Below are 26,090 nucleotides of genomic sequence, written 5' to 3'. Positions count from 1 at the left end.
ATTTTACATTCCCATCAACAATGTAGGAGGGTTCCAATTTCTTTACAACCTTACTAACACCTGCTATTTTCCTTTTTTAAAAAAGTATAGCCATTCAACTGGGTAGTGCCTCCAATGGCTTCTCTGCCCTCTGCTTCCTCTTCACTCCCCAACTTTTCCTTGATTCGGTCCAAAGTGGTGGTGCCAGGGGTTTCAGCCCCCAAATCTCCATCAGGCCACTCTGAAGCCACCTTGCATAAACAGTTCCCATAAAAAACAGTATGTTGGTTGCCTAAATGCAGCTTCAGACAATCCCTTAGCAACTCCCCTTTGAACCAGACTGTTCCTCTGATCCCCCTCTGGGGTGAAAGTCTGTTGCAGCTACCCCCTGGCTGAGTAATCCAATTGGATTCAGCAAAACTTGACTGAGCCTTGGAGTCACACAGGCCCAGGTCCCCACCCTGGCTCTACCACCTAACCCCCATGAGACTTGGGGCCAGTCCTTCACTTCGCTGAACCCCCGTGTCCTCATCAGTCAAATGGAAACAGCAGCACCTCCTCGCCTGGCTGCTGCCTGGATTTGAGATAACGTACTCCAGGTGCCCACCCAGCACTTGGCTCCACTGCAAATGCCCAGTAAATACTTGTAGAAAGAGTGGGTATTGAATGAAACAAGTGCCAGAACTTTTCTAGAGGGGATGGTAGAATTGTATAGGGAGAAGCCAGTGCTGCCTGTGGATAGAGGTTTTGAAAGCCTTTAAGGAGTGGGAATTTCCGCACGGTCTGGAAAGAGAGGTGAGGTGTTTGGGGGTGGACTAAGGGGAGGAGACTCCAGGCAGAGGCCACAGCATGAACAAAGGCTGGGATGGGAGCCTGAAGCAGCCACGCCCATTTGGGCAAGCAACACGGTGCAGCTGGAGCAGGTGGTGTGGGAGGGGTGGCAGCCAGGAAGGAGCTGGATGGGAAGGGCCTTGCCGGGTCTTTTTTTAAGTGGTAGGGGACGTGGTTTGGCCCACAACACAACCAGATTCCTGTCAGCAAGGGCCATGTCAGGATAAATTAATACAGTAGCAACTGGACAACAAAAAACGAAATACCCTATGCTGGAACTCCATAGTTTGGGAGCTCCTGAGCTGACAGAGACCTACGCACCACGTGTGGAGAAGTGGTTTCCTACCAGCGAAGATGGGAGTCCGTCAGGGAAACAATGCCGAGGTTGGTTTAAAAGAATTGAGTTCTCTGAGTCCTCCCAAATTGGTGTGCTAATGACGCTGGGAAATCCAGGTCCCTTCTGGCCATAGAGGCTTGGCTGGCAAGCCAGGTCTCAGAGGAAAATCACAAGTACTGAAAAACAATCCCAGAGACTCCCCCTAATCAACATTTATTGTGTCTTCCCATGCGCAGGACCTTGCTTTTGACCTTGAGGACAGAGATGAATTGGACACAGTCAGCCCTTGTTCCCAGAGCAACTAACAGTGCAGCTGGGGAGACCCACAGGTCACCCAGCCAGGCTGGGACCCCAGTGAGAGCCAAAGACGGCCAGGGGGCAGCTGCAGTTGGGCAGGGGAGGCTGGGCAGGGCTCACACTCTTGGGAGGGAGGGCAGGCATGTGCCTCCAAGGAATGCCTCATGGATTGCTCCCCACGTCAGGGAGGCTGTCTTTCAAAAACTAAATTTGAAATTTTTCCATTAAGGAATATATGACAAATTCAGAAAAAAGGAAGGAAAAAATTACCCATAATTTCACCTCCATTGTTCATATGTTGGTGGATCTCTCTTAATTTTCTTTTCCCTGCATCGGCAAGGTTTTTAATGAAATAATTGTCCTCACCCTGTACATACAATTTTGTGCACTACTTTTTTCCCAGGAGCATTGTACCCTAACCAGTTTTCTCATAATTATCATCCTGAAAAGCCACATGATATCTGATCAGGTGGTTATATCAGAATCAACATGATCAAATTTCCCTGCTGCCCTGTAGGCAGGACGTCGGTGATCAGCGGGCACAGCCTGGCAGGCAGCCAGACCTTGGTTGTGTGACTGTGAACAAATTACTTAATCTCTGAGCCTCACTTTCCTTGTCTATAAAATAAAGATAATCATAACCACTTTGCCTGGCTTTTATGAGGATCAGAGCTAACACATGTAAAGCAACAAATAAAGCAAGTTAGGTTCCTGGAGATGAGTGGTATGTTTGTTGAATTATTGAATAAATGAATGAATAGCAAAGATCCATAGGAAATAAAGGTACAAAGGATAATTAACATGCCAGATGACAGATCTGATTCCACATAATTACCATGCTGGACTTAGGGGTCAAAAATCAATAGGCCAAAATGCCATTGGGATCCAGGGCAAGTCCCTAAATTTAGGGTCAGATAATTCTACGTGCAATAGAAGGGAAAAGATTTGACTAAACCATAATTTAGAACAACAGTTTTCACACTTTCTAGTGTCAATCTATTTTACATTCTTAATGATTGAGAACCTCAAAGAGCTTTTGTTTATGTGGGTTTTATATATAAGGTGTAGCAGTTTGATATATTAATGAATTTCAAAAAGAAATATTGGATTATGTTTGTAAACTGGTTTATACCTGGGTGTGATTAAATTATGATTAGGGCTTTGACTGGGCCACATCAGTAGACAAATGACATGGCAAAGGACAGAGCTGGAATTTTGAAGTTGGAGTTTTGATGTTGGAGTTTTGATGCTAGAGTCTGAGCTGGAGCCCAGAAAGTAAGCACACAGAGGAGTTTGGTTGTGAGAAGAGAGAAGCAAGCCCCGGGAGAGAGGAACCCTGAGCCTGGAGAGAAGCAAGCCCTGGTAAGAGAGGATCCCAGGAAGCCTGCACCCTGGCAGACATTGGCAGCCATTTTGCTCCAACACATGGCAGAAGACTTTGGTGAGGGAAGTAACTTATGCTTTACGGTCTAGTAACTGTAAACTTCTACCCCAAATAAATACCCTTAATAAAAACCAACTGATTTCTGGTATTTTGCCTCAGCACCCCTTTGGCTAACTAATACATATGGATACTTTTTGCATTAGAAATTAAAGCTGAGAACTTTAAAAATGCTTAATTCCTTTTTAAGAAACAATAATAAATTCATTGCAGATTAACATATTTCAATGAAAAAATATTTTTTCCCAAAAAATTTTCAGAAAAGGAGTGGCATCATTTTACGTTTTTAAGATAGCAGGTTCTGCATTTAATCTACTTTAATGTTATCTTAGTTGAAGTATATGAATAAAATCCAGCCTAACACATATATGTGGTTGGGAAACGGTGAAGTATTAAAAATAACTTTTTGGATAACTAGAGATATTCTTCTTGATACTACCACAAAACTCTCTAAGTGTTTCTTAAAAGTTAATTGCCACATGGAAACTCAACCCATATATTTTTTTACTCTGTTATATAAAATCCATAGATATGTGACAGAAATCTCAATTTTTGTCATTAGCAAAAATCCTGAGTTATTTTCCTTGAAGTGACAGGTTCACTTCATTTTCAAGAAAATGTCTGCCAAATAACTAAGTTTGTCTGTTGTTTTCAAGAAGAAATGGTGCTCCATGACAAAAGCAGGTAGTTGAGCTCACAAGTCAAGTGACCACGTCAGTGCTCTTCCTCCGGACAAATATAATGCTTGTGTGTGCAGCTGAGTCCTGATGTGTTCTTCCCACTTCAGCCCACAGAATATTTTAAAAATGTACTCAAGGGATGAGATTGAATAAAATTAGTAATGTTTACTGTTTCATCAGAGAGAGATTCATAAGTCCAGATGGTGTTGAAAAATATGATTACCCCTACCTTGATTCGTGCTGAGGCACCAGCAATTTTACCCACTATTGCCTTTGCACCATCAGTGCAAATGTCCAGAAAGTGGAGAAGACAAATGAAGTCTTAATAATATTTATTATGAAAAGAGTTTTGACTGTTAGGAACCCCCCGAAAGGATCTGGGGAACTCCCAGCGGTCTGTGAATCATGCTTTGGGAACTCCTGTTCTAGATATAATCTGAATCAAGTGGAATCCAAAACAAAACATCACCTCCCTGCTTCTTGATACTATGCTCTTATTAACTTGGCCTAAGATTGCATTCATTTTGTGAAGAGCCATGTATTAGTCAGCCAAAGGGGTGCTGATGCAAAATACCAGAAATTGGTTGGTTTTATAAGGAGTATTTATTTGGGGTAGGAGCTTACTGATACCAAGCCATAAAGCATAAGTTACTTCCCTCACCAGAGTCTATTTTCATGTGTTGGAACAAGAAGGCTGCTGACATCTGTGAGGGTTCAGGCTTCCTGGGATCCTCCCCTTCAGGGTCTTGCTATTCTATGGGTTCAGGGTTTCTCTCTTCCCAGGGCTTGCTTCTTCCTAGGCTCAGGGCTCCTCTCTTCCTGGGGCTGGCTTCTCTTTCCTCTGTGAGCTTGCTTCCCGGGGCTCCAGCTTAAGGCTTCAGCATCAAACTCCAACATTAAAACTTAAACATCAAAAACCCTCAACTCTGTCCTTTGCCTTGCCTTTTATCTGTGGGTGGGGATTCAATGCCCTCATGACATGGCCCAGTCAAAACCCTAATTATAATTTAATCACACCCAGGTACAGACCAGATTACAAACATAATCCAATATCTATTTTTGGAACTCATAACCATAGCAAACTTACACTCCACCCTCTAAATTCCAAAAAGACATTACAATATTCAAAAAAACCTTAAATCAGTAATAATACAAGTACTAAATCATATCACAGTCAATTTAAAGAAATACAGTTTGTCTTGGGGCAAAATCCCATCCGCTATAAAACTCTGAAACTTACAAAATAGTTTATCTGTTTCCAATACACAAATGGACAAAGGACAAACATTTTCATTACACTAAGGAGATAATGGGAGGGAAACATGAGTCATGGGTCCTCTACAGTTCAGTCAACATGTAGGGCATCCTCCATTTGATTTCAAAGTCTGAGAGTCATTCTTAAGATGATGGTTTCTTCTTGATGCCTTATGGGAACCTACCCTTTCCACGTGCTTGCCCAACGGCCATTTTCTTGGTCCCACCCTTATCAGGCATCTGAGTGTTAAGCAAGCTCCAGACCTCACCCTCAAAGAGTGTCAGGTGGTTGCCACACCTTACCCAATCTTTGGGTTAAGAGTCTTAACCCCCCTAGTACAGTGACATGAAGAAAACATTCTCCCTAACTTCTGGCATACAGGCTCAACCCTCTCAGAGCAACAAGTTGGCCACCTGGTCTTTCCTAATCCATGGGGGACAGGTGCACCCCTCTCAGACCTATGGGGTGCTGACCTTAACCACCCAAATCCTTGGGGAATGTGCTCCACCCGCTTTGTACCCTGGGGCAGCAAAACTCTCCCAGAACATTTGGGTGGGAACGTACACCCTCTTCAACTCCTGGTGGAAACTCACCCTCTCTAATCACATGGGCGGGGTTCCTCTATTTGCCCAAGATGATGTCTTAATTCCATATCTCAGCTTCCATGGTTTTCCTTTCAAAGCTGTTTCTCCTTCAATCTCTTCTTTCCATGTCCCTTCTAGTCCAAGCTGACAGTGGTTTTGTTCATACAGTTCTCTCAAAAACCTTATTGGTTTAGCATGCAAGAAGCAGGGGTCCAAGCCATCAGACAGTAAGACCATCCACAAGTCTTTCCGAAATAACTACATCTTCAATCCTGATTTGCAAGTTCCAAGTTTAGTTAAGTCCTCCAATGGGGCACTTCCATCAGGGAGCTTGATTTCCAGAGGCTTGGAATTTCCAGAATCAGTTTCTGTTTTCTTTGTGCCCAACAGTTCAGTCCTCAATATATCTCTCTCATCTAGCATTTTGCTATAAGCTGTAAGCAGAAGCCAAGCCGCACTGTCTGGGTTTACTTTGGAAATTTCTTCAGCTAAATGCTCAGGCTCACCATTTTAAAATCCTGCCTTCCATAAAATACCAGGAGTTAATCTTGCTAAGTTCTCTGCAACTTTAAAACATGAATTGCCTTTCCTCCAGTTTCCAATAATAGTTTCATAATTTACTTCTAAAGAATCATAAAAAAGTATCTTTAGCATCCATATTGCTGTCAACAGTCTCTTCAAAACACTCTAAGTCTTTTCTTCCAAGCATCTCACAATTCCTCCAAAAAATACCCCTTACCCATTTATAAAACTGTTCCAGAATTTTGGTAATTGCAAAAGCATTACCCCACTCTTGGTACCAAATCCTGTATTAGTCCGCCAAAGGATTGCTGATGCAAAATACCAGAAATTGGTTGGTTTTATAAAGGGTATTTATTTGGGGGTAGGAGCTTACAGATACCAGGCCATAAAGCATAAGTTACTTCCCTCACCAAAGTCTATTTTCAGGTGTTGGAGCAAGACGGCTGCTGATGTCTGCAAGGGTCAGGCATCCTGGGTTCCTCTCTTCCTGGGGCTGGCTTCTCTTTCCTCTGTGAGCTTACTTCCCAGGGCTCCAGATTAAGGCTACAGCATCAAAGTCCAACATTAAAACTCCAACATCAAAACCCCTCAACTCTGTCCTTTGGGGACTCAACACCCTAATGATGTGGCCCAATCAAAATCCTAATCATAACTTAATCACGCCCAGGTACAGACCAGATAACAAACATAATCGAATATCTGTTTTTGGAATTCATAACCATATCAAACTGCTACAAGTCATAACATCTGAATGTTTTGTATGCAACAGTTAACATGAAAAAGTCCTTGGAAGATGTGCCACCAGGGAGAGGCAAAGAACATCTTCATGAAAGAGGTAATGCCTAACTTAGTCTTGATAGAGAAAAGAGTGTTTTCCATGTGAATAAGGTGAGTAATGAGGAGCATTCCAGGCAAGAGCCAGTTGTTGCAGAAGCCTGCTTCTTCTATCAGGCCACACTGCCTGACTCTCTGGGACAAGATTTGGGGGCTACTCTGAATCTTCTACTGTGCATTTAAGAGCTATGACGCCAAGTGATCTAAGACCTCCCCATCTGCATGAACCGTGCAGGGTCCAGTTGGGGTAGGAGTCTGACGGCAGAGCAGGAAGGCAGCTGCTGAGAATGGGAGAGCCTCCCCTGGGCTTCACACAGGGCCCCTCCTCCTGACACTTTATCCTGCCTCCCTAACCTCGGTGCTTCCATCTGCACTTCCCAGGGGCATCACAGGGCTGGTAGAGAACACCCAACACATGGCCCATGATCTCTAAGCCAGAGCTTGAGCCAACTGGTCCCATTTGGTGGGTCCCTGACTGGCACATCAGAACTGGGCACCCACTCTGACACCTGGGTGAGTTGATGCAACTGGATCATAGATTTACCAGTGAACTGAAGGGGCCAGTCAAAGACAAGGGACACTGTCTCTCTCTATAGCACTCTCTCCCAAACTCTGGCCAGCCTTCACTCATACCAATCCTGTGGTGAAAGGCCTTTAGTATGAGCAACCCCACTCTTGTGATCAAGATACACCCCTGCCAACTGAGGGTGGGCCCCCTGATTTCAGCTGCTTCTGCCCTGGTGGGGCAAATCTGACCTCATCAAGTGTTGTCTAGAAGTGTTATCAGGACCTGGTATCCCCCCAGGAGAATGAACTCCTGCAGGGCAGCTTTATGTCTTACTCATCTCTAAGTCCTCAGCACCTAGTCTGACAGCACACTGTAGGGGAACAATCTGTGTTTGGGAAATAAATGTGCATATTATTTAACAAGAGAGTGGTGCTTTCACAAGCTGATACATTTACTTCAATATTTATTAGTCAGCTGAGTACATATAGTTGTATCTGAGTTGCCTTAAGTCTCGTAATCACAAAGACATAAACACAAGCTAGCTCACCCCTCTGGCTGTGTGACCTCGGGGAAGGAACACCCAAGTCCCAGTGTGACTTCTCTCTGTATCGTCTGACTGCTCCACTTGCTCTGGCTTTGGGAAGAGCTAAGACCTCTCCAATTCTTTGTCCTCTGCTAGCAAAGCATCCCAATGGCAGAACCACGGCCAGCGAGGACTCCTGCCAGGCCTCCCCACTGGGCCACATCTCCCTGGGGCCATATCTCCCTGGACCTTCTCTGTTGCTCTCCTCCCTTCCAAGACAGGAGCAAAGCAGGGAAAAGCCAGTCAAGACAGATCTCCAGTGCACAGAAGTCAGGACACGTCGGCATCTACCATAGCTACTTTGGCATTCTTCCTTGTTCTGTGCAGTTTCCATTTCACCACTTTTGGGACACTATTAAACTTCTCGAAGGTAAGAGCCATGGCTTCTACTTCCCTGAGCATGAAGAGAAGGTGATCTGAGAAGAGCGGTCACCTGGCAGATCCTGGGTGTGGTACCACACGGCTGGGAGGGCTCTGGGGTGTGAGCAGAGAGGGGACACCAGTCTTCTCTGCTTCTAGGGGTAGGGCAATAAATGAAAATCAGTCCTGACGTGACATGCACTGTGGCAGAGATGCAGAGTACAGTGGGAGCAGAGGCAGCTGCAGTATAGCGCGGCTCCAGAGGGAACTGGCACTACCATGTCCCACAGCCTGCGTTAGGCACTTGGACTTCATCTTATTTGTCCCTCACAACCACCACTGTAGAATCCCCATTTTGCCAGGAGGAATGTAACTTTGAAGGTAATACTTACCGTGGTAAAGCAGCTAAGCTAGAATTCCAATCCTGTTCTGTCTGGTTCTAAAACCCATGCTCTCTCCTCTGTACAGGTTACCATCTGAGGGGACCCCTGCTCCTAGTCTCAAAGCATTCTTTTTTTGTTGTTTTACTTTATTTCTCTCCCCCTCCTCACCCCCCACCCCCAGTTGTCTGCTCTCTGTGTCCATTCGCTGTGTGTTCTTCTGTGACCACTTCTATCCTTATCAGCGGCACTGGGAATCTGTCTCTTTTTGTTGTGTCATCTTGTTGTGTCAGCTCTTCATGTGTGTAGCACCATTCCTGGGCAGGCTGAACTTTCTTTCACACTGGATGGCTCTCCTTATGGGGCGCACTCCTTGCACGTTGGGCTCCCCTACACAGGGAACACCCGTGTGGCACGGCACTCCTTGCGTGCATCAGCACTGTGCGTGGGTCAACTCCACAGGGGTCAAGGAGGCCTGGGGTTTGAACCACGGACCTCCCATGCAATAGGCGGATGCCCTATCCATTGGGCCAAGTCCACTTCCCTCAAAGCATTCTTAAGAGATCTCCAGAATAAATTAATCACTTTCAGAGCAAAGTATAAAAAAAAAAAAATTCTTCCCAAATCTCATGTCATAAGCAGCTGAAAAAGCAAACATAAAGGATGCTGAAGACATGATCATGGTAAGAACCATTGAAGCAAATGTCAGCTTCTCCCTCCCCTGATTTCTTGCTCTCAAGTCAGGAAGGCCAATGGATTGTCCAAAGCTGATACCAGTGATTAGTTCCAGCAGAAACGGGGTCTCTTGACTTCAAATGTTTCTTTGGGCTCTGGAGTCTCAGTTTTGTTTTTTATACTGCAAGACAGAGAGAGCATTAGAAGTGGGTGAGGGAAGCCAGCAAGGAGGGAAGGCTATGGGGAAAGGAGGAGAACCGCAGAAATCCAGGCCTCACCCGTCCTCCTACAGTGGTGAAACCCTGTCAGCAGGCACTAGATGGACAGTTCGCTAGTCAGTGCCTGGACCCACTTTCTCCTTTAATGGAAAGGGGATTGGAGAGAGCAGATGTGGCTCAAGCAGTTGGGCACCCACCTCCCACATGAGAGGTACCAGGTTCAGTTTCCATTGCCTCCTAAAGAAGACAAATTGATACAAGCAGTGAGTGGATGTGGCTCAAGCAGTTGGGTACCCGCCTCCCACATGGGAGATCCCAGGTTCTGTTCCTGGTATCTCCTAAAAGAAGATGAGCAGACGATGAGCAGACACAATGAGCAGAGACAACGCACAGAGACAAGCTGACAACGAGCAGACAGATGAGGAAGCCATTTTGTGCAGGGGAGGAAGAAAGGGGATAGAAGGAGGAAGCTAAGATACTGGGGACATTAGAACTGAAAACTGTGGAGCACCCATTCTTCTCTTTAAGCTGAGAATTGTTCAAGGGAAAAAACAAAATCTCAGGTAGAGGAGGATCCTGAGAGGCCATTTAGTCCAATCATTGAGATTTAAAAAAAAAAAAAAGAACCCTAGACTCACATCTGGAAATTCTGATATGGGTCTTTGCATGCTCCAACTCTCTAGGTTGTTTTAATACCAAAGCTTAAGGACCAACAATCACTCCCTTCTTCCAGATAGGGGATACCTGAATGTTTCCTCAATAACCCTGCCTCAGTGGGGATAGCCCTAGAGACAGGGAGCTCACCACTTCCCAAGAGAGCTTGTCACTTCTGAAGCATCACAGCACTGCACTGGCACGTTTGCTTCCAGGAAGACTGTTCTCTCCTGCCTACTGCCCCATCTCAGTTCAGTCATCACTGTTAGGCAGAAATTTGCCTCTAGGGATTGAGGGTATCCCCTTACAGAAAATAAATGCAACCTCAAAGGGCATCTGACATCTTTTTGGCTTCTGGAAGAGGAGAGCAGCTGGCTCGGGACCATCTCAGCCCCAACCATTCTCAACTGTGGGCAAGGGGCGACCCCTGCTGGCCACGGAGATTACAGCCACCAGCCCCAGCTCGCAGATGGAAGTAGGCAACTAGGCACGCACTTTGTTCATGATCCAGTCGGCATCTTCAATGGCTCTTTTAATAATCTGCTGGATTCTCTCAGGGTTGTCTTCATCTGCATGGACCCGGAAACTCTGGAGGTTTAAGCATAAAGAAAGATAACTAGGTTCATGGGACCCGCAGCTATCAGAGCACCAGCTATGGGCCACTGCTGGTTGTTTTATGCTCAGCATCTCTCTTAACCCTGCTATGATCATCCTACTTAGAGACAAGGAAATAGGGGCTCAGAAATCCTAACTGGCCGCTAAGCAGCAGCGCTAGCACTGGAATTCCAGTCTACTGGACCGCAGAGCCCACCCTCCTGCCAGCCAGCAGGGCAGCTGTGAAAAGGAAGACCCGCCCCCCCAAACTGCCTCAGAACCAAGATGCACCCAAAGGTTACTAGGTAGTGGGGACCAAAGAGAAACTTAGGTCTCTGCTTAATTTGCTCCTCACAGGAAGCTGCCTTCCCCAGGGTGGGATCTCTGCATGGGCCTCACAACAGGGAGGAGATGGCTTCCTTCGGCTCAGTGCTGGAGAAGCAAAGGGGGACGGAAGGGGAGGAGGCAACGGGGAGGGTGGCTTGGGAGCAGAGGCTGCTGTTTGCCTTTTACCCAGATGTTCACCCTGGAGAAACAGCATGAGATTCAGGCTCCCTGGTGTAGCATTCAAGGCACTTCAAAAAGGACTGTGACATGGTGTGGTGTGTTGGTGAAGGGGTGTTGTGTGGGAATTCTACACATGTACATGACTGTTTTGTTAAGTTCACAACTTCTGTAATAAAAATATATTTTGAAAAAGTTTTTTTTTTTAAAGGACTGTGAAACCCCCTCCTCTCCCTGCAAGCCTTGCCTCCCTTTTCATTCCCAACACCACCACATCCAAAATGATGTCGTGTCCCGTACTAGACTTTCATTACCCATCAAGTCCTGGCAGCACTGGTGTGCTGGATGATGCACCTATGTTTCCTGGCCAGAAACTGGAGGGAGGACAGAGGACCCAACCTGATCCTACCAAAGGAGTATTTGCTAAGATTCCTGGAGCTTTAATCAGACTGTACCATACACACACATCCTCCCCTGCCCCCAGAGGACCCCCTTCCCAGGCCCAGGGAATCCTGCTCCCACCTGTCTGACAGCATGCTTGTAATGCTCTTGGATGCCCTTGGTGGGCAACTGCCGGCAACAGTGCAGCAGGTATCTGTACAGCTGCAGTGGCCTCTGGACCAGCTCTGCCCCTGGCAGTGGGGACATCCTGGAGATCCTCTGCCCCTGGAAAACACAGAGCATCACTCCTAAGGCATCAAACTGACATTCAGTCTTGGCCCCAGGTTCCAGTGTTCTAGGAAGCAGGCTTGATACAGCACGGAAGCCAGGGCCAAGACAGGGAGGCTGGGGGCCCACGGCAGACCCCCACGGATCAAGGGTGAGTGGGAGGAAGATGCACAACTCATCCCTGGTGACCTCTGGCTAGAGACCTACTTCAGTGGGTGAGGAACTATCTCTGACAGGAGGAGAAGAGGTGACCACTGAAAGACACTGCCTGACATCCTCTGAGAAACCAGTGGTGACTTCAGTGAGGACATCAGGCAACAGAGGGGAGGGTGCCCAGATGTCAAAGCCTCACTACTGAACGTGGTCCTGCGCCTGGGACAGCAGTACTCGGGAGCTGGTGAGAAATGCAGAATCTTAGCCTCTAGCCCAGAGAGACAGACAAAACCTGCATTTTAACAAAATCTCCAGGAGAGTCATGTGCACATTCAAGTTTAAGAAGCACAGGTCTAGAAGGTTCTGCATGAAGAGGAAGCAGCACAGATTTGTCATGGCACACCAGGGCCCAGATGCATGATTTCATTTTACTGTGTGTCATCAATAAGAATATTGTTTCCTGAGCCCTTGCACTGTTCTATTCACTTTATATGTGATTAATGCCTTTAATCCTCACAACCTCTAAGATCGGTACTATTACTGAGCCAGATTTACTCATAAGAAAACTGAGGCATAAAGAGGTCAAATAACTTGTCCAAGATCACACAGCAGGTTAAGGTAGGGCTGGGATTTGAACCTAGACAGTGTGGCTCCAGAGCCCACTTTTTAAAAATCAGCTTCACTGAGGTATGATTGACATACAATCAAATGCCACATATTTAAGTGCACGATTTGATAAATTTTGATATTAGTATACATCCACAAAACCACAATCAAGAGAGTGAACATATTCATCACTGTAACAGGTTTTTGTTTTTTTGAGGTACCAGGGGCTGGGAATTGAGCCTTGGACCTCATATGGAGGAAGCTGGCACTCAACCACTGAGTCAAATCAGTTCCCCTGAATTGGTTTCTTCACCTGTTTTGTTTGTTTTTCTTTTAGGGAGTACCGAGAACCAAACCTGGGACCTCCCATGTTGGTAAGAAGGAGCTCAACTGCTTAAGCCACATCCACTCCCCCTAAAAGTTTTCTTGAGCCCATGTGCAATCCCTCCCTCCTGGCCTCTCCCATCCCCAAACACTGATCTGCTTGCCATCATTTTATTCTTTTTTGTTTGTGTGTGTGTTTTTATTTTTTATTTCTTTTTTAAAGTTTTTTAAATTTGATTTTGGTTTTTTTGTTTTGTTTTGTTTTTGGCTTTCTGACATTTTCGATTAGTCTGCATTTTCTAGGTTTTATATAAATGGATTCATACAGCATGCACTCTTGTATGTCTGCCGAGCTCATATTTGCACCTCCATATTATACTGCCTCTCTCCAAAGAACCCACATTTCCAGTCTCACCTCTTTTGTTTTCAAAATAAACAGGAATATAGGATTTTTTAAAATGGTAGATTCTAGAATGCAAGAACTTGTGATGCTCTCAAGTGTCCTCCAGCCCACTCATCCCCATCTCTGAGTGCCTGCCTGGGCCTCTGCCATAGCATCTTGTCCTGTGTCCTACCTCCAGTCTGTCACTCCCAGTCTCTCCACCCTGGGGTTGGAACACACTTTTGAACCCATCTCTTGGGCCCTGCCTGCACTCAAGCACTTTACTTCTCCATGCCTCTGCCCTTCCCCATCTCCTCTAAGTCAGAACTCCCATTCATACTTCCATCTCCACTTGCTCTGGGAAGCCGTCCCTGACTGGCTGTCCCTGGGGACAGAGGGAATCACTCCATCCTCTGGGATGCAGTCACACTGACCGGGATTTATCTGCTGCTATCCCAAACCCCAGTGCAGCACCTGGCACCCCACAGGCTTCACAGGCTGTTTGCTGAATTGAACTGAATGGAATCTATTATCTCCTCTGTACAGATCGCCCTTCTATGAGAGAGGCTTCCTGTGTTCCAGTTGAAGGAGCTAAAAGACAGAGATTAAGTGGCTGGTCTTGGGAAGTAATATAAAAAAAGATAATCCCCCCAACCCCGAAACACACACACACAGAAAACCTGAATATTAAATTTCAGACATCCTTAAACTAAGAAAGGAGCCTTATTAAGCCGCTGCTTTCAGAGGTGCCTTCATCCCATTTCCAACATATTATCTTCCTGGCTAGCTAGCCAATTTTTCCTGGTTCTGTGGGCTCTGGTTCCCACTCTAGGGAGGACAGGCCTGCCTCTACCACCCACACTCCCTTCTGGTAACAGCCCTGGATAATGCTCCTGGGAGCCACTCCTGCTGGTATCTCAGTCCAGGGGGTGGAGCTTGCCCCAGGCCTGACCAATCAGAGCACTGCATCCACATGGGCACAGGGATTGGTCCAGAGACAGGCACTGGACAGAAGCTGGTCCAATGAAAGAACCCCAAAACTTTCACAGGCATGACTGGCAAAAGTCCACACTGAAAGAACTTAATATTTTCTCAGTGAAGCCATCTTATCTCCTCTTGAAGCCTGAGACTGAAGATAATATAGCAGAAAGCAGAGCTGAGAGAAACTAAGCCAAAAGACGATCCCCGTGAAGGCAGCCCCACCCCTAGACTTTTCAATGACCTGGGCCAATTAATTCCCTTTTGCTAAAGCAGCTTGGGTTTGTTGTTTTGTCACTTGTAACCAAGAGAATCCTAAATGATTTCGCATATTCTACTTCCATCATGGGCTCTGACGGTTCCAGCTCTAACGAGGAGTGTAAAGGAGGATGGGGTTCCTTAAGTTCCTCTTGCTACGAACCATCAACACCATTTAGCTCAAAAAAACAGGGGAGCCCCAAACAATGGCAGCCGAGACCTTCCAGGGCAACCACAGAGGACATATACCCCTGAAGCCCCCAACCTTGATAGGCAGACCCAGCTGGCAGACTTCCCCAAACTATATAAAGTGCTAATCAAATATTGTAAAATGCTAGTCGGGTAACAGATGGTTACCATCTGTAGTCTTCAAAATTAACATTTGGAAAAATCACAACTTTCATTACTTAAAAAAAAACAAGCAATACTTAGTAACCAATCTAGCAAGTATGGGTGTGAGAGTATTTTCAGCTCACTTATAATACTTAGTCACTCTCAGTAATAACTAGTAAAGCACACATGTGGGGGTCCACTTGGAGCTAAACTAAAAATGTTTTAATTTAATTTAAATGTGGATTTGCTATTATCTAAGGAGCAATGAACCCACAGCAGCATTATTAAAATGGGAATCAGACACTGTGGTCTTGGGGATACTAACTCCCTAAAGACATAAATTCTCTCTCTGAACGCCCACTCATATTTTGTCTCCTCTCCATTCCCACTGCACATCCTTGGTTTAGGTTCATCCTATCTGGCTTGGACAACTGCGACAGTCCTCTAGCTGGTCTCCTTATTTTATGACCTGTCTCCTTCCAATCTATTCTCCACACAAAAGCCAGAGTAATCCTTCCAAAACATAACTCTCAGTGTGTCACATCACATTCCTGCCCAGAAACTTTAATAACCACCCCTATTCTCCCCACCCTCATTTATGGCAACTTTTCCCAAAATGTGAGAGAAGTACCTGAAATTATATTAAGTAGCATATGCACGAACATCTTTTTATTCTAATGTTTTTGTATTTATTTTTAATGTGGTAATGAAAAAAAGGAATCCTGTGATTTCATAGTCGTCATTGTTTTAAGCAGTTTAAAGCATGAATGGGGTTGAAATTCAGATTTTAAAGTGTATTAAGCAAATAATCATGCAGTGGATATGTGGATGTGGCAAAAATCGTGGAAGTGGTACTGCAGTTTGCAAAGTGCTGGTCTACAGATTACAATCCAGATTCCTTTACATGGCTAATAAAGCCCCTCTAAATCTGGGCCCTGCCTACCACACCTTGTCTGCATCTCTCACCACTCACGCCCTTGTCCCACCAGCCTAACCCCTTAAGGGACACTCGTTGACAGCAGTGTTGAGGTCACCTGTTAGGGTATCCGTACTATGAGAGGAATGGCTGCCATATAATAAATGCTCATTATCTATTTGTTGAACGAATCTTCCTTCTTTTGCCAAGAATACTCCCATCTGTAGCATGCTTCTTCTCCTGACCCTTCAACTCTCAGCTCTGACGTCCAGCACCTCCTTCAGGAAGCACATCACTCCTCCCACTCTGCTGAATTGGAGGCCACAGTTATCTCAAAACAGCACGCATCACCCCGCATCACCCTAGCTCAGGCTGCATCTGGTACCTGGATTACTGAAGAGAATCCACCTACTTGTGGCCCCTTTCCAGCCATCTTCCACGTGGTGATCACAGTGCTAGAGTGAATTCCTGACAGAAAATCTTACAACTAGATATAAAATGATATTATGACTGAGGAATAATTATTAATTTTCTTACGTATAATAACGATGTTTTGGTTATGTAAGAGAATGTCCTTATGCTTGGGAGATGTGGGTTGAAGTATTTAGAAGTATCATCATGTCTGCAACTTACTTTCAAACAGTTCAGCAAAAGACAACATGGAGAAAAAATAGAGTGAGAAAGATAAAGCAAATATGGCAAAATATTAAAATTTGTGTTTAGATGGCAGGTATGAGGGTAGATATTATGCAATTATTTCAATTTTTATACATTTTGAAAATTTTCATAATAAAGTTATTTTAGAAAAATCCTCCCACAGCTTCCTGTCACCTATAATGTATAAAATTTTAAACATTTAGGCCATTAATTCCTAAAGGCACCTATCTGTTCAGACTCATCTCTCATCACTTCTCCACCTTCCAGACACATTGCCACATCCTTTAGTAATAATAATATTAATAACTGCTCACAATTGTGACCACAGCTGCCTTACCTAACACTTGCCATGTAATGGCACCATTCTAAACACTTCACCTGGATTCAATAATTGTTTTGTTTTGTTTTTTGGTAGGTACCAGGGACCAAACCCAGAACCTCCTGTACAGGAAACAGGCACCAATCAATTGAACCACATCCATTCCCTGGATTAAAAAAATTTTAATCCTCAAAATAATTTATGAGAGAGGTACCATTATGCTCTCCTTTTCCAGATAAAGAAACCGAGGCAGAAGGAGGGTAATTTGCTCCAAGTTGCAGAGCTATGCAATTTAAACCAGCAAATCTATCTCCAGAGCCCCTGCCCCATCTACCCCACCCCCACCATGGATATCTATTCATCCTACAGTGGACATTGTGCTTTTTTCTTACACCCCTCAGCCTATTCCATTTCCTTGTAAGGGATGACTTCTTCCCATTGGGTTAGTCTGGTGGGACTGTCATCAGTGGCTGCATCTCTCCCAGCATGAATGTTGCCCACCTCTAGAAACAGTTTCTTGAACAATGTTACAGAGAACCTGAAAGTGAGTCCATACATCCTGGCAGGAGTATGTCCTGATGAGCCTGAAGCCAGCTGGTCTTTCAGAAATGCCCAGACTCCTGCCCACGGCCAAACCTGTTCTCCCACCTTCTCCTTGATTCTCTGAGCTCCTGACATTCTCTCCATCAATTCCTCTTAGGTTAAGTCCTCCTATCCCTCCTCTACCTTCCCCCGCCCCCCCCCCCAACCCCCCCAGCAAAAACAACCTAGACTCTCTTCTTATCTGTTCACCCATGGCCTCTTGGACCTGCTTCTGTCAACAGGAATCACTGTGCTCTCAGCGTTGGCCTCTCCATCTCTCCACCAGACTCAACTCCTTGAAGGTAAGAACTGTTGTCAAATTCCTCCATTTCTGCTCCCCCAATGCCCAGCACGGCACCTGGCCCATAGTAGGCTCCTCCATAAAGGCTTGCTGATGAAATAACCTCAAAATCCAAAACCCACTGACCAATTCCCAAACTTGAGAAAACAGCAACTCTGCTTTCTCCTACCCTCAGGCCCTGGGGCTCCATGTTCCTGCCCACTAAAAACAATGATGTCTGCCCAGGGACATCCATGTCCCAGAGCCTCCTGGCTATCCACTCTGGTTGAAACAGCCTCCCTTTCCCATCCCACCTACTCCAAGCCTTTTCCTGACTCAGTCTCCCTCCAACTCACCTGCAGGAATGACTGATGCCTCCTCACTCAGCCTGGAGAGGCCATCAGACAAGAATAGCCACAAATCCCCTCTACCATGAAGTGCTTCCTTATCTGAAAGTTGATTGATATGCTAAATAAGCATGGTGCAAGGCGTTTTTACAGCCACCCTTTGGGGGGAAAAAATTACCCCCATTTTGCACATATGGAAATGGAGGCTGAAATTGGACTGCTGTGCCTATGAATACACACCTAGGGAACAGCAGAGCTGGGATTTGGACTCTGGCTCTAACTCCATCACTCCTCCCTGTGTTCTTAATGGAAAGGGGTCTTCTCCTTTTCCAAAGCTCTATTAGGCTCAGAGCCTCTACCCTGGATTACTGCAACACCCTTCTGGCAGTCTACAGGCCTCCACTATCCTCCTTTTCAAGCCTCCTCTGCACTGCAGTCAGGATGATTCTCTAAAAATGAAGATCTCAGTTCCCAGCCTCTTGCTTGAGATCCTTTAATGGCACCCACAGAACAAATTTTAGGGCCATCAGTGTGTGTTGTCATGGGGTATGTGTGTGAAAGGTTGTTTGAGGCCCTACACTCAAATACCAATCTCTTTATCTCATCTGCAACCAAAAGATCCAAATAAATAAGCTCCTCCTGGCTGCAGTGTCTCCTCTGCCACTGACCTATTACCAGCGCCTTTGTCACTTTGTCACTCTCACAGTGCCTGGTACATGGTGGTTACTCAGTAGAAAGGTGTCAAATATCCTTCTCCCCAACAACCTTCAGGCCACTTTCCTGTACATCAAAGACAGCATAGAAGACTGAAAATATATGGGCACCCAAATCAGGGCAAGACTGTTGAGAGGATTAAATAAGAGAGCACCCACGCCTGGGTCATGACAGAAGCTTACTAAATATAAGGGCCCTCTCCCCTGTCTGTTCTGGGCCCTGGAAAAGCAGTAAAAGAGAAAAGAATATGTTATGATGTCTTTGTAATACTTCTATCAAAAAAAAAAAAAGGTCAGCAGAGGAAGCCCCTGGTACAAAATGAGATGGGAGATTTGTGGATTTTATGGATTTGATTAGCTCTGTACATATCAAAGAGGAAAAAAATAAAAATACATCTTTTTTTTTTTTCCTTTCAGATCAAACTAAAGATCAGGTGCAGTTTGTTTAATTTTTTCCTGAATCAGAACTGAGGTCTACTTATTCATCTTGTAACCTTTAATGAACTAAAAAGTTACAAAAATACCTATGACTTGGCACACATAGTAGGCACTCAGCAAAAGGTACTGATTGAATGAATGGAAAAGGAGTCCAACGTAGGCAGTCTTTCAAAGCCAGACTACCCAAAAGCTGAAAGCAACTTTCTCCCACCCAGTGTAAAAGAAACCTCTTCTCCACATCGCTGGCAGGAAAGCACCCAGCTTTTCTCCCTCAGCCTGCTCTCCAGTGGCAGGAGCTCATGAACCTCCCAAGTCAGCGCACTTCATTCTCATTCAACTTAAGCTGTTGGAAAGTCCCTCTGGTTCTGAGCTAAAATTCTACTTACTGGTCTTAACTCTGCCATTTGGGACCACAGTCTTTCCTGACGTGCCCCAACGTTGGTCTTTCAGATTCAAAGTCAACTATCCCAGCTCCTCAGTGGTCTCTCTTCCAAGACAAACCATCCTGAAGATGCTCTCATCTCTCAGTGCTTCTCCATTCCACTCAACCTTCTCTGGAAGCACATCCCCATTATCCATCTCCCTCTTAAACACATTGTCCAACAAAAAAACAACAGTTTGGTTGTGCTCTGGCCAGATTCATAACCAGCAGCACTGTCACCTCTCTTGACCTGAAATTTAAGGAATGCAGCTCAGACTACATTCTCTGCTCTGGCCCTTGCATCACCCTGGCAGTCAGCTCAAAGGCACCTTTTTTCCGGGAACTATTCTTAAGGTTCCCCATGTCATCTTTTATTAATTTACTCCAGAGTCACCATCTGCCACAATCTCTGGGGTGCCTGATCCTGACTATTACCCAAATCAACTCAATTCAATACAACTAAATAGAAACAATCACATATCAGGTACAAATGGGATACAGAAAGAGAGACAGAGATTTATCCCAGCATACTGCAAGCTTCAGTCACCCATTCACCACCACTCAGAGCATCGGGCTTGGATATGGCTCTGGATTCAGCCCTGGGACCACAGGGACAAACAGCCTGATGCAGCCGTTCTGTAAAGCGGATGGCATGTCTTACTACCCATCATTCAAAGAATGATTAGGAGAAGCCTGGTGGTGAGAGCCTTATCTGTGCTATCTCATTTAATCACAGCAATCTCATGGAGGAGGTATCATCAGACCCTGTTTTACAGATGAGGAAACTGGGGCTCTGAGAGTTAAGTAACATGCAAGAGGCCACCGGGCTGGTATGTATTGGGTCGGGAAAAAGACGAGCCTAGGTCTGATTGACCCCAAATCCTCTGCCTTAACTGCTTAACATCATCTCCTATGTCAAGACCCGAGCCAGTCACAGAGCAGAGCCAAGGACACCACAGAGAACTTTCCCTAGGGTTTGTGCAGAACCAGACTCAAGCATCTCTAAAAGCACCTGACTGTACTATTTTCCAGTACTTACTTCTCAATCTTCTCCACCCAACCTTGCTCTTGTGCTTATCAAAAACCCAAGGACATCATCTACAGCTTTCCCCTACTACAGATGAAAAAAGAAAAATAGGAAGACTGAGGTCAAATACATAGATAAATAAATGGGGCAACTAAGGATATGCTAAAAAAAAAAAAAAAAAAAAAAAAAAAACTTAGGAAATCCAAAGAGAGAACAAAGGAAAAGAGAGAAATAAAGCCACAAAGAGACTTTCCTGGGAGCCAAGTGGTACCACTTGCACTGATACTGAGAAAAAGGGCCTACAGCCCTAGTTTGACCCCACTGTCCCTTTCCGTAATCTATGCCTGGACACAAAGCACCTAAAAATAAGTAGGAAAAGTCATATATTAAAAAAGAAAGAAAAGAATGGAACTGCAGAAAATAACCAGAAAGTATGGCCTATTAAGCACTGGTACAAGCTAAATTAAGCCTGCACAGGCCATTTTTAAAATACGCAATTACTCTTCTTGATAGGGAAAGTCACAAAATAGGAATGGAATGGTTTTGCTCCCTGCCCCATCCGGGACACCAGGGCTCCATCTTGCACATATACTTTCCCCCAAGCCAGGGAGAAACGTCAAGGCCCTCAAGTCACACCCTCTTCATCCCCATAGGCACCACCTTGGCTCCAAGCTTTCTAACAATGCCTCTAAAAATGCCTTGCTTGGACTATCAAATACCCCCTTGTCACCTCTCTCCACAATGCCACCTAAAAATACTTCCTTGTGGAGTGTTCTTTACCCACAGATCCAAGGTCTTTCATGAATCTCATCTTTTCTCATCTTCCCACCCTTCTCACATTTTAGCCATATAATGAACTTGTGATTAAGTTTATGGACTTTGGAATCAGACAGTCCAGGTTCAAATTCCAGCTCCTTCACTTGCCAGTTGAGGGACTCTGGGCAAGTTTCTTAACTTCCAACTCAAAGTCTGCTTCCCACCTGTTAATGGGAACTGCTGCCAGGATTAAACAATGCTCCCAGACCACATGGTCAGGTGCTGGCACATACTCTGGGGATTTGTTGTTGTGGTTAGTACCATTTCTAACACATGTCAGGCTCTTCAACATTTCCCTTTCCTCTACCTGGAATGCTTCAACCACCTCAAGAATTCCTCTTCACCCTTAAAGTGTCAGCTCTTATGTACCCTCCTTGAGGCAGAATTTCACCCCATGCAGGGCCATCAAACTCCACTGTGATCATTTATGTAACGATCTGGTAGAAGAACACAAAGCAGGGTTGGGAGATAAACGACCCTAGTTTAGGATCCTACCTCTGATATCGACTAGCTGTGTGATGCTGGACAACTCACCTTCTCTGCCTTCTGTTTCCTCCCCTATAACTTGGGGAACAGAATAAGTACCTCATTGGGGCTGGCAAAAACAAGCAAGCTAAATATGTAAAGTGCCTGGCACAGGGGCTAGCACATATTAGGCGCAAGAGCAACATCTTACCCTCTCCTACTTTACCCAGTCATCTGTATTCCTTGAGGACTGAAAGCTTCCAGAGGACAGAGACAGATTCTGCTGTATTAATCACCACATCACCTCTATGGCTAACACTAGAGCATAACTGACGCTCAATAAATGTTTGATCATCAAGTCCCATTTACCAGAGAGGAAACTAAAGGCAGGAGGAAAATGACTGTCCTGAATGAACAGAGCCAGCAGGTAGGAGAGCCAGGTCTTAGAACTCAGGACCTTAGGCTCTGAATCCTCTGCTCTTCCGACAACACCTGCTGCCTCGAAAGCATACCAGCCACCTCCCTGGTGAGCCCTAACAACTCACCAGTGAGTTGTTAGGGCCAATTGAAAGAGAACCTTGTGGGCTTTCCAAGTCAGACCAAAACCAGACGAAGCCAAGCAAACACGCTGGTCTCCTTAGAGGGGAGCAACTGGCTATCTGAACTGAATCCCTTTGATGTTAGACTACCTCAGCCCATGCCTCCCACACACAGCCAAACATTCTACCTGGCTTAAGGGCCAAAAAAAAAAAAGGAACTCAGATGTAGTGTACACTCACCACATGGCAAGCACTGTGCTGAGTACTTCATGGGGCTACTCTCCTTTTACAACATGAGGTTCAAGACCACACAGAACTAGGTGGGAAGTCACAGCCGAGCTTTATACACAGGTCTCCACCTTCAAAATGCAAACTCTTTCTATATGCACCCAGGGCTCCACCGAGAGCTCTAGTATATCCTTTTCCACTCATGCTACCCCTTCTCCTTTGGGCCTCCTCGCTGGTCCTCACACACCCACCAGTCGTCCCCCAGTACCCACATAGCTCACTTTCTCCATCTACCCAGGTCCCACTCAAGAGGCCTTCTCTGCCCATCCTACAGTCCCTTCTATTTTTCTTCACCACTTGACACACATTTAGTTATCTCTGTTTGCCTGGAATGTAAGCTCTGTGAAAACAGGGATTTTATTTTGTCCATGGCTACAGTACAGTGCCTGACATAAAATACTCACATGCCTGCACACGTGTGTGATGAAATATTTAATTAAGCCCCAACAGGGTGAGAGATGCTGGAGAAAAACAAACAAGACAGCCCTGACCCCACAGAACATACATGCTATCAGGTGAAGAAGATAATAAAAGCCAATTATTCAAATATAATGAAATACTACAAAATGGAATTCAGATCCCTCCCTGAGAGGACTTCTGGGGGGCCCTCTGTCAAGAGTCAGAGGTTTCTTGACAAAGTGACATTTAGTCTGGGGTCTGCAAGACTCATAGCACTTGGCTGGCTGAAGACAGGTGAAGGCCTAAAGGAGAAAGGGACCTCCAGGCCTGCAGTGTGGCAGGAGCCCAGGGAGAAAGGGAGGACAAGACCGAAGAGGATGCTGTGGCAGAAGGTAGAGTCAGATCCCAAAAGGCCTGGTAGGTCCTGGAAAGGGGTAAGATTAGTTCTGAGGTCCACCAACTGACAAATGGATAAACAAAATATGCTAGTGGTACATGCACACAATGGAATAGTATTTGGCAATAAAAAGAAATGAAGTACTGGTACATGTTATAACATTGATGAACCCTTAAAACACACTATGTGAAAGGACCACATACTGTATAATTCCTTTTGTATGAAATGTCCACAATGGGTAAATCTATACAGACAGAGAAATTAGTGGTTGCCCAGAGCTGGGGAAGATGGGAGGTTCCAAGATGATGCCAGCCAAAACGTAAGTTTTTTTTCTGGGTAATGAAAATGTCCTAAAACTGTGGTGAATACAACTCTGTGAATGCTAAAAGATATTAAATTGTACACTTTAAATGGGTGAATTGTATGGTATTTGAAATAAATCTACACAGAGGTGTTTTTTTAAAAACCGAATTAATCCTAAGGGCTAAGAGGTTTCTGCAGAAGCATAAATCAAAATGCTAAGGTTGCTCCAGGTAAGCGTGCTCACGGGTGCCTCGGACAGAGGGCCGCGGAGGGAACATGTCTCCTTTAAAAAGGGAGGTGGAGAGCAAACTGAGGCTGACCTCGAGGTGGGTGCCAGAAAAGAGCGTTCCACTCTTCGCTGGTCCTTCGCGGCTGCCCCGGCGAGGCCTGCGACCGCCCGGGGCGCGCCGGGGAGACGCGGTCGGTGCACCCGGCTCTCCAGGGGTAACAAGAGCCCAGGCGGAGGCAAAAGGAACGGCGCGTCCCACACGGAATCTTCTACAGGCCGTGCTGACCCTAACACTCCCGAGGGTTCCGCACCCCGGCCACCCGGGCGCCTCCACCCGCCGCCCTCGGCCTGCGCCACGCCGCTCACCCGCCTCCGCCGGGGAACGTCAAATCCGTTCTCAGCGGATGAGGCGGCAGCGAGTGCGCCTGCGCCTGCGCCTCCGAAGCTGACGCAGCACCGCCCCGCCCCCGCTTGTCGACTGTGCGCCCAGCGCCCTCTGCCGACCGCGGGCGGAATTCTGCGTCTGTTTCTCAGGGATGTTCCTGACCTGCCGGGTGCGCAGTCCCTGACCGGATCCCACCCAGTTAAAAAAGAAAACTGCACGGACAGATCCATCCCCCACCAGCATCTGGCGTTTTAACCTAAGGCCACAGAGAGCAACTTTTCCCTGACGGAGAGGGGTGTCCCCACCACTAGCCTTCTTTACCTTCAACATCCACTCTTCATTCTGGCAGTTGCTACAGGGGATATCAGCCCCGAAGGCAGGCTCTCCCCCATCTTCCTGAATATGGATTTCTGTTAAAAATTTAGGGGTATTCAAGATCCGTATAAAAGCTTTCTGGAGGACTTCCTAATCCACTCGTATTGATAACAGTATATTTGAATGGCAATCGGCGTTTTTTGTCATTCCATCAAATTGCAGTCCCATAACACCTGTCAAAAGAATAAATATGACAGTAATAGACATGCTTCCTTTCAGACCCATCTATAATTATAGTTGTGGAAAAGAATACAGAATTTAAACTCAGGGCTACTGCCAGGATCATTCTTTGAAAATAAAATAATGTTGTTTTATTAGATAGTCTCTGCCCACTCTCTAATGTTTAAAGCTAAACCACTCTTCTGAATTGATTTAAATACAAGTTTTATATCCTGAAAGAAATAAAGATGCGCCTTTATCTTAAGGCAAATTCCCTGTTCAATGATGCCACTGATCTTCTCTCAACTGATGTCTAAAAGGGAGTTGGATTGCTAGTGGATAATATTGCTTCTGTTTGCATCTCTCTTCTCTAGCTTTTTTTTTTTTTTAACTTATCTGTAATGAAAGGGCTGATTTCCTTACACAGATACTCCGTGTGTAGTTGATTTGGCAGGGCAACATTTTACTATTTTTTTTCTGTCTTTTTTTTTTTAAAGGAAAACATTGCTCCCTGGTAACACCTGGGTATCTATTTTTCTCCTTTTAAGATGAGAGTAGCAAATACATGTATTTTTAGGCTTCTCTGTCCTTTGTTTTTTTCCTAACTCCCTTTAGAGCTCTTGGCTTTTTCTTTCTTTCTCTTCACCTAACATGCTAGCCTCCTCCAAATCAGGTGTGTGTGTGGTGTGGGGAGGAGAGGCCCTCCCCTGAAATATTCAGGTAATTGCCTCAACTCTTCAATTTATTTTCAATATGTAGACTCGGATCAAGCATTTCTGAACATGAGATTGTACCCATAAATCAGCCCCTATTTACACACGCATAATTAGGGGCACGCCATTAGTGCCGATCCAATCAATAAATCATTAAGCTTTTAAAACCCTCATTAGGAACAATCTGCAGTAACATCATCCACTCCTGTTTCCAGCCTTGGAATCGTTTACTATTTTGAAGAAATTTCACAATCTGTTCTTTAGTCCCATCTTCCTATTGTTCCTGGATCACTTTGTTCCTGCATCAGAAACATCCTTCTAATACCTAGATCTCATAAAATATTCAAGATGCAAGCTGTTCACTTTACCTCAGCAAGCCTCCA

General features: G+C 45.4%; 1 protein-coding gene across 2 annotated transcripts; it reads right to left on the bottom strand.

Moving 5' to 3' along the window:
- Positions 1–3,880: 3,880 nt before the first annotated feature.
- LYRM9 (LYR motif containing 9) lies at positions 3,881–24,537 on the bottom strand. 2 transcript variants are annotated; one of them, XM_071210478.1, is made up of 4 exons: positions 24,442–24,537; positions 11,759–11,902; positions 10,634–10,726; positions 3,881–9,447 (listed from the first exon to the last, which is right to left on the bottom strand). In XM_071210478.1, exons 2-4 carry the CDS (start codon positions 11,882–11,884, stop codon positions 9,430–9,432), a joined length of 237 nt encoding a protein of 78 aa, XP_071066579.1. In that variant the 5' UTR covers positions 11,885–11,902; positions 24,442–24,537; the 3' UTR covers positions 3,881–9,429. The 2 variants fall into 2 exon arrangements, with proteins under 2 accessions (XP_071066579.1, XP_071066580.1); XM_071210479.1 differs by having other exon boundaries at positions 24,167–24,504.
- Positions 24,538–26,090: the final 1,553 nt, after the last annotated feature.

The sequence above is a fragment of the Dasypus novemcinctus genome, chromosome 21 (genome assembly GCF_030445035.2).
Source record: "Dasypus novemcinctus isolate mDasNov1 chromosome 21, mDasNov1.1.hap2, whole genome shotgun sequence".
NCBI classification, from domain to species: Eukaryota; Metazoa; Chordata; class Mammalia; order Cingulata; family Dasypodidae; genus Dasypus; species Dasypus novemcinctus.
The sequence above is the reverse complement of the archived record's forward strand: the minus strand, read 5'-3'. Positions and strand labels throughout refer to the sequence as shown.

What these genes read in the sequence shown, in the direction of transcription:
- LYRM9 (XM_071210478.1), bottom strand. Translation starts at nt 11,884, where the DNA reads ATGTCCCCACTGCCAGGGGCAGAGCTGGTCCAGAGGCCACTGCAGCTG. An exon ending in ACAAGCATGCTGTCAGACAG is followed by an intron (nt 10,727 to 11,758) that starts GTGGGAGCAGGA and finishes TTAAACCTCCAG; the next exon opens with AGTTTCCGGGTCCATGCAGA.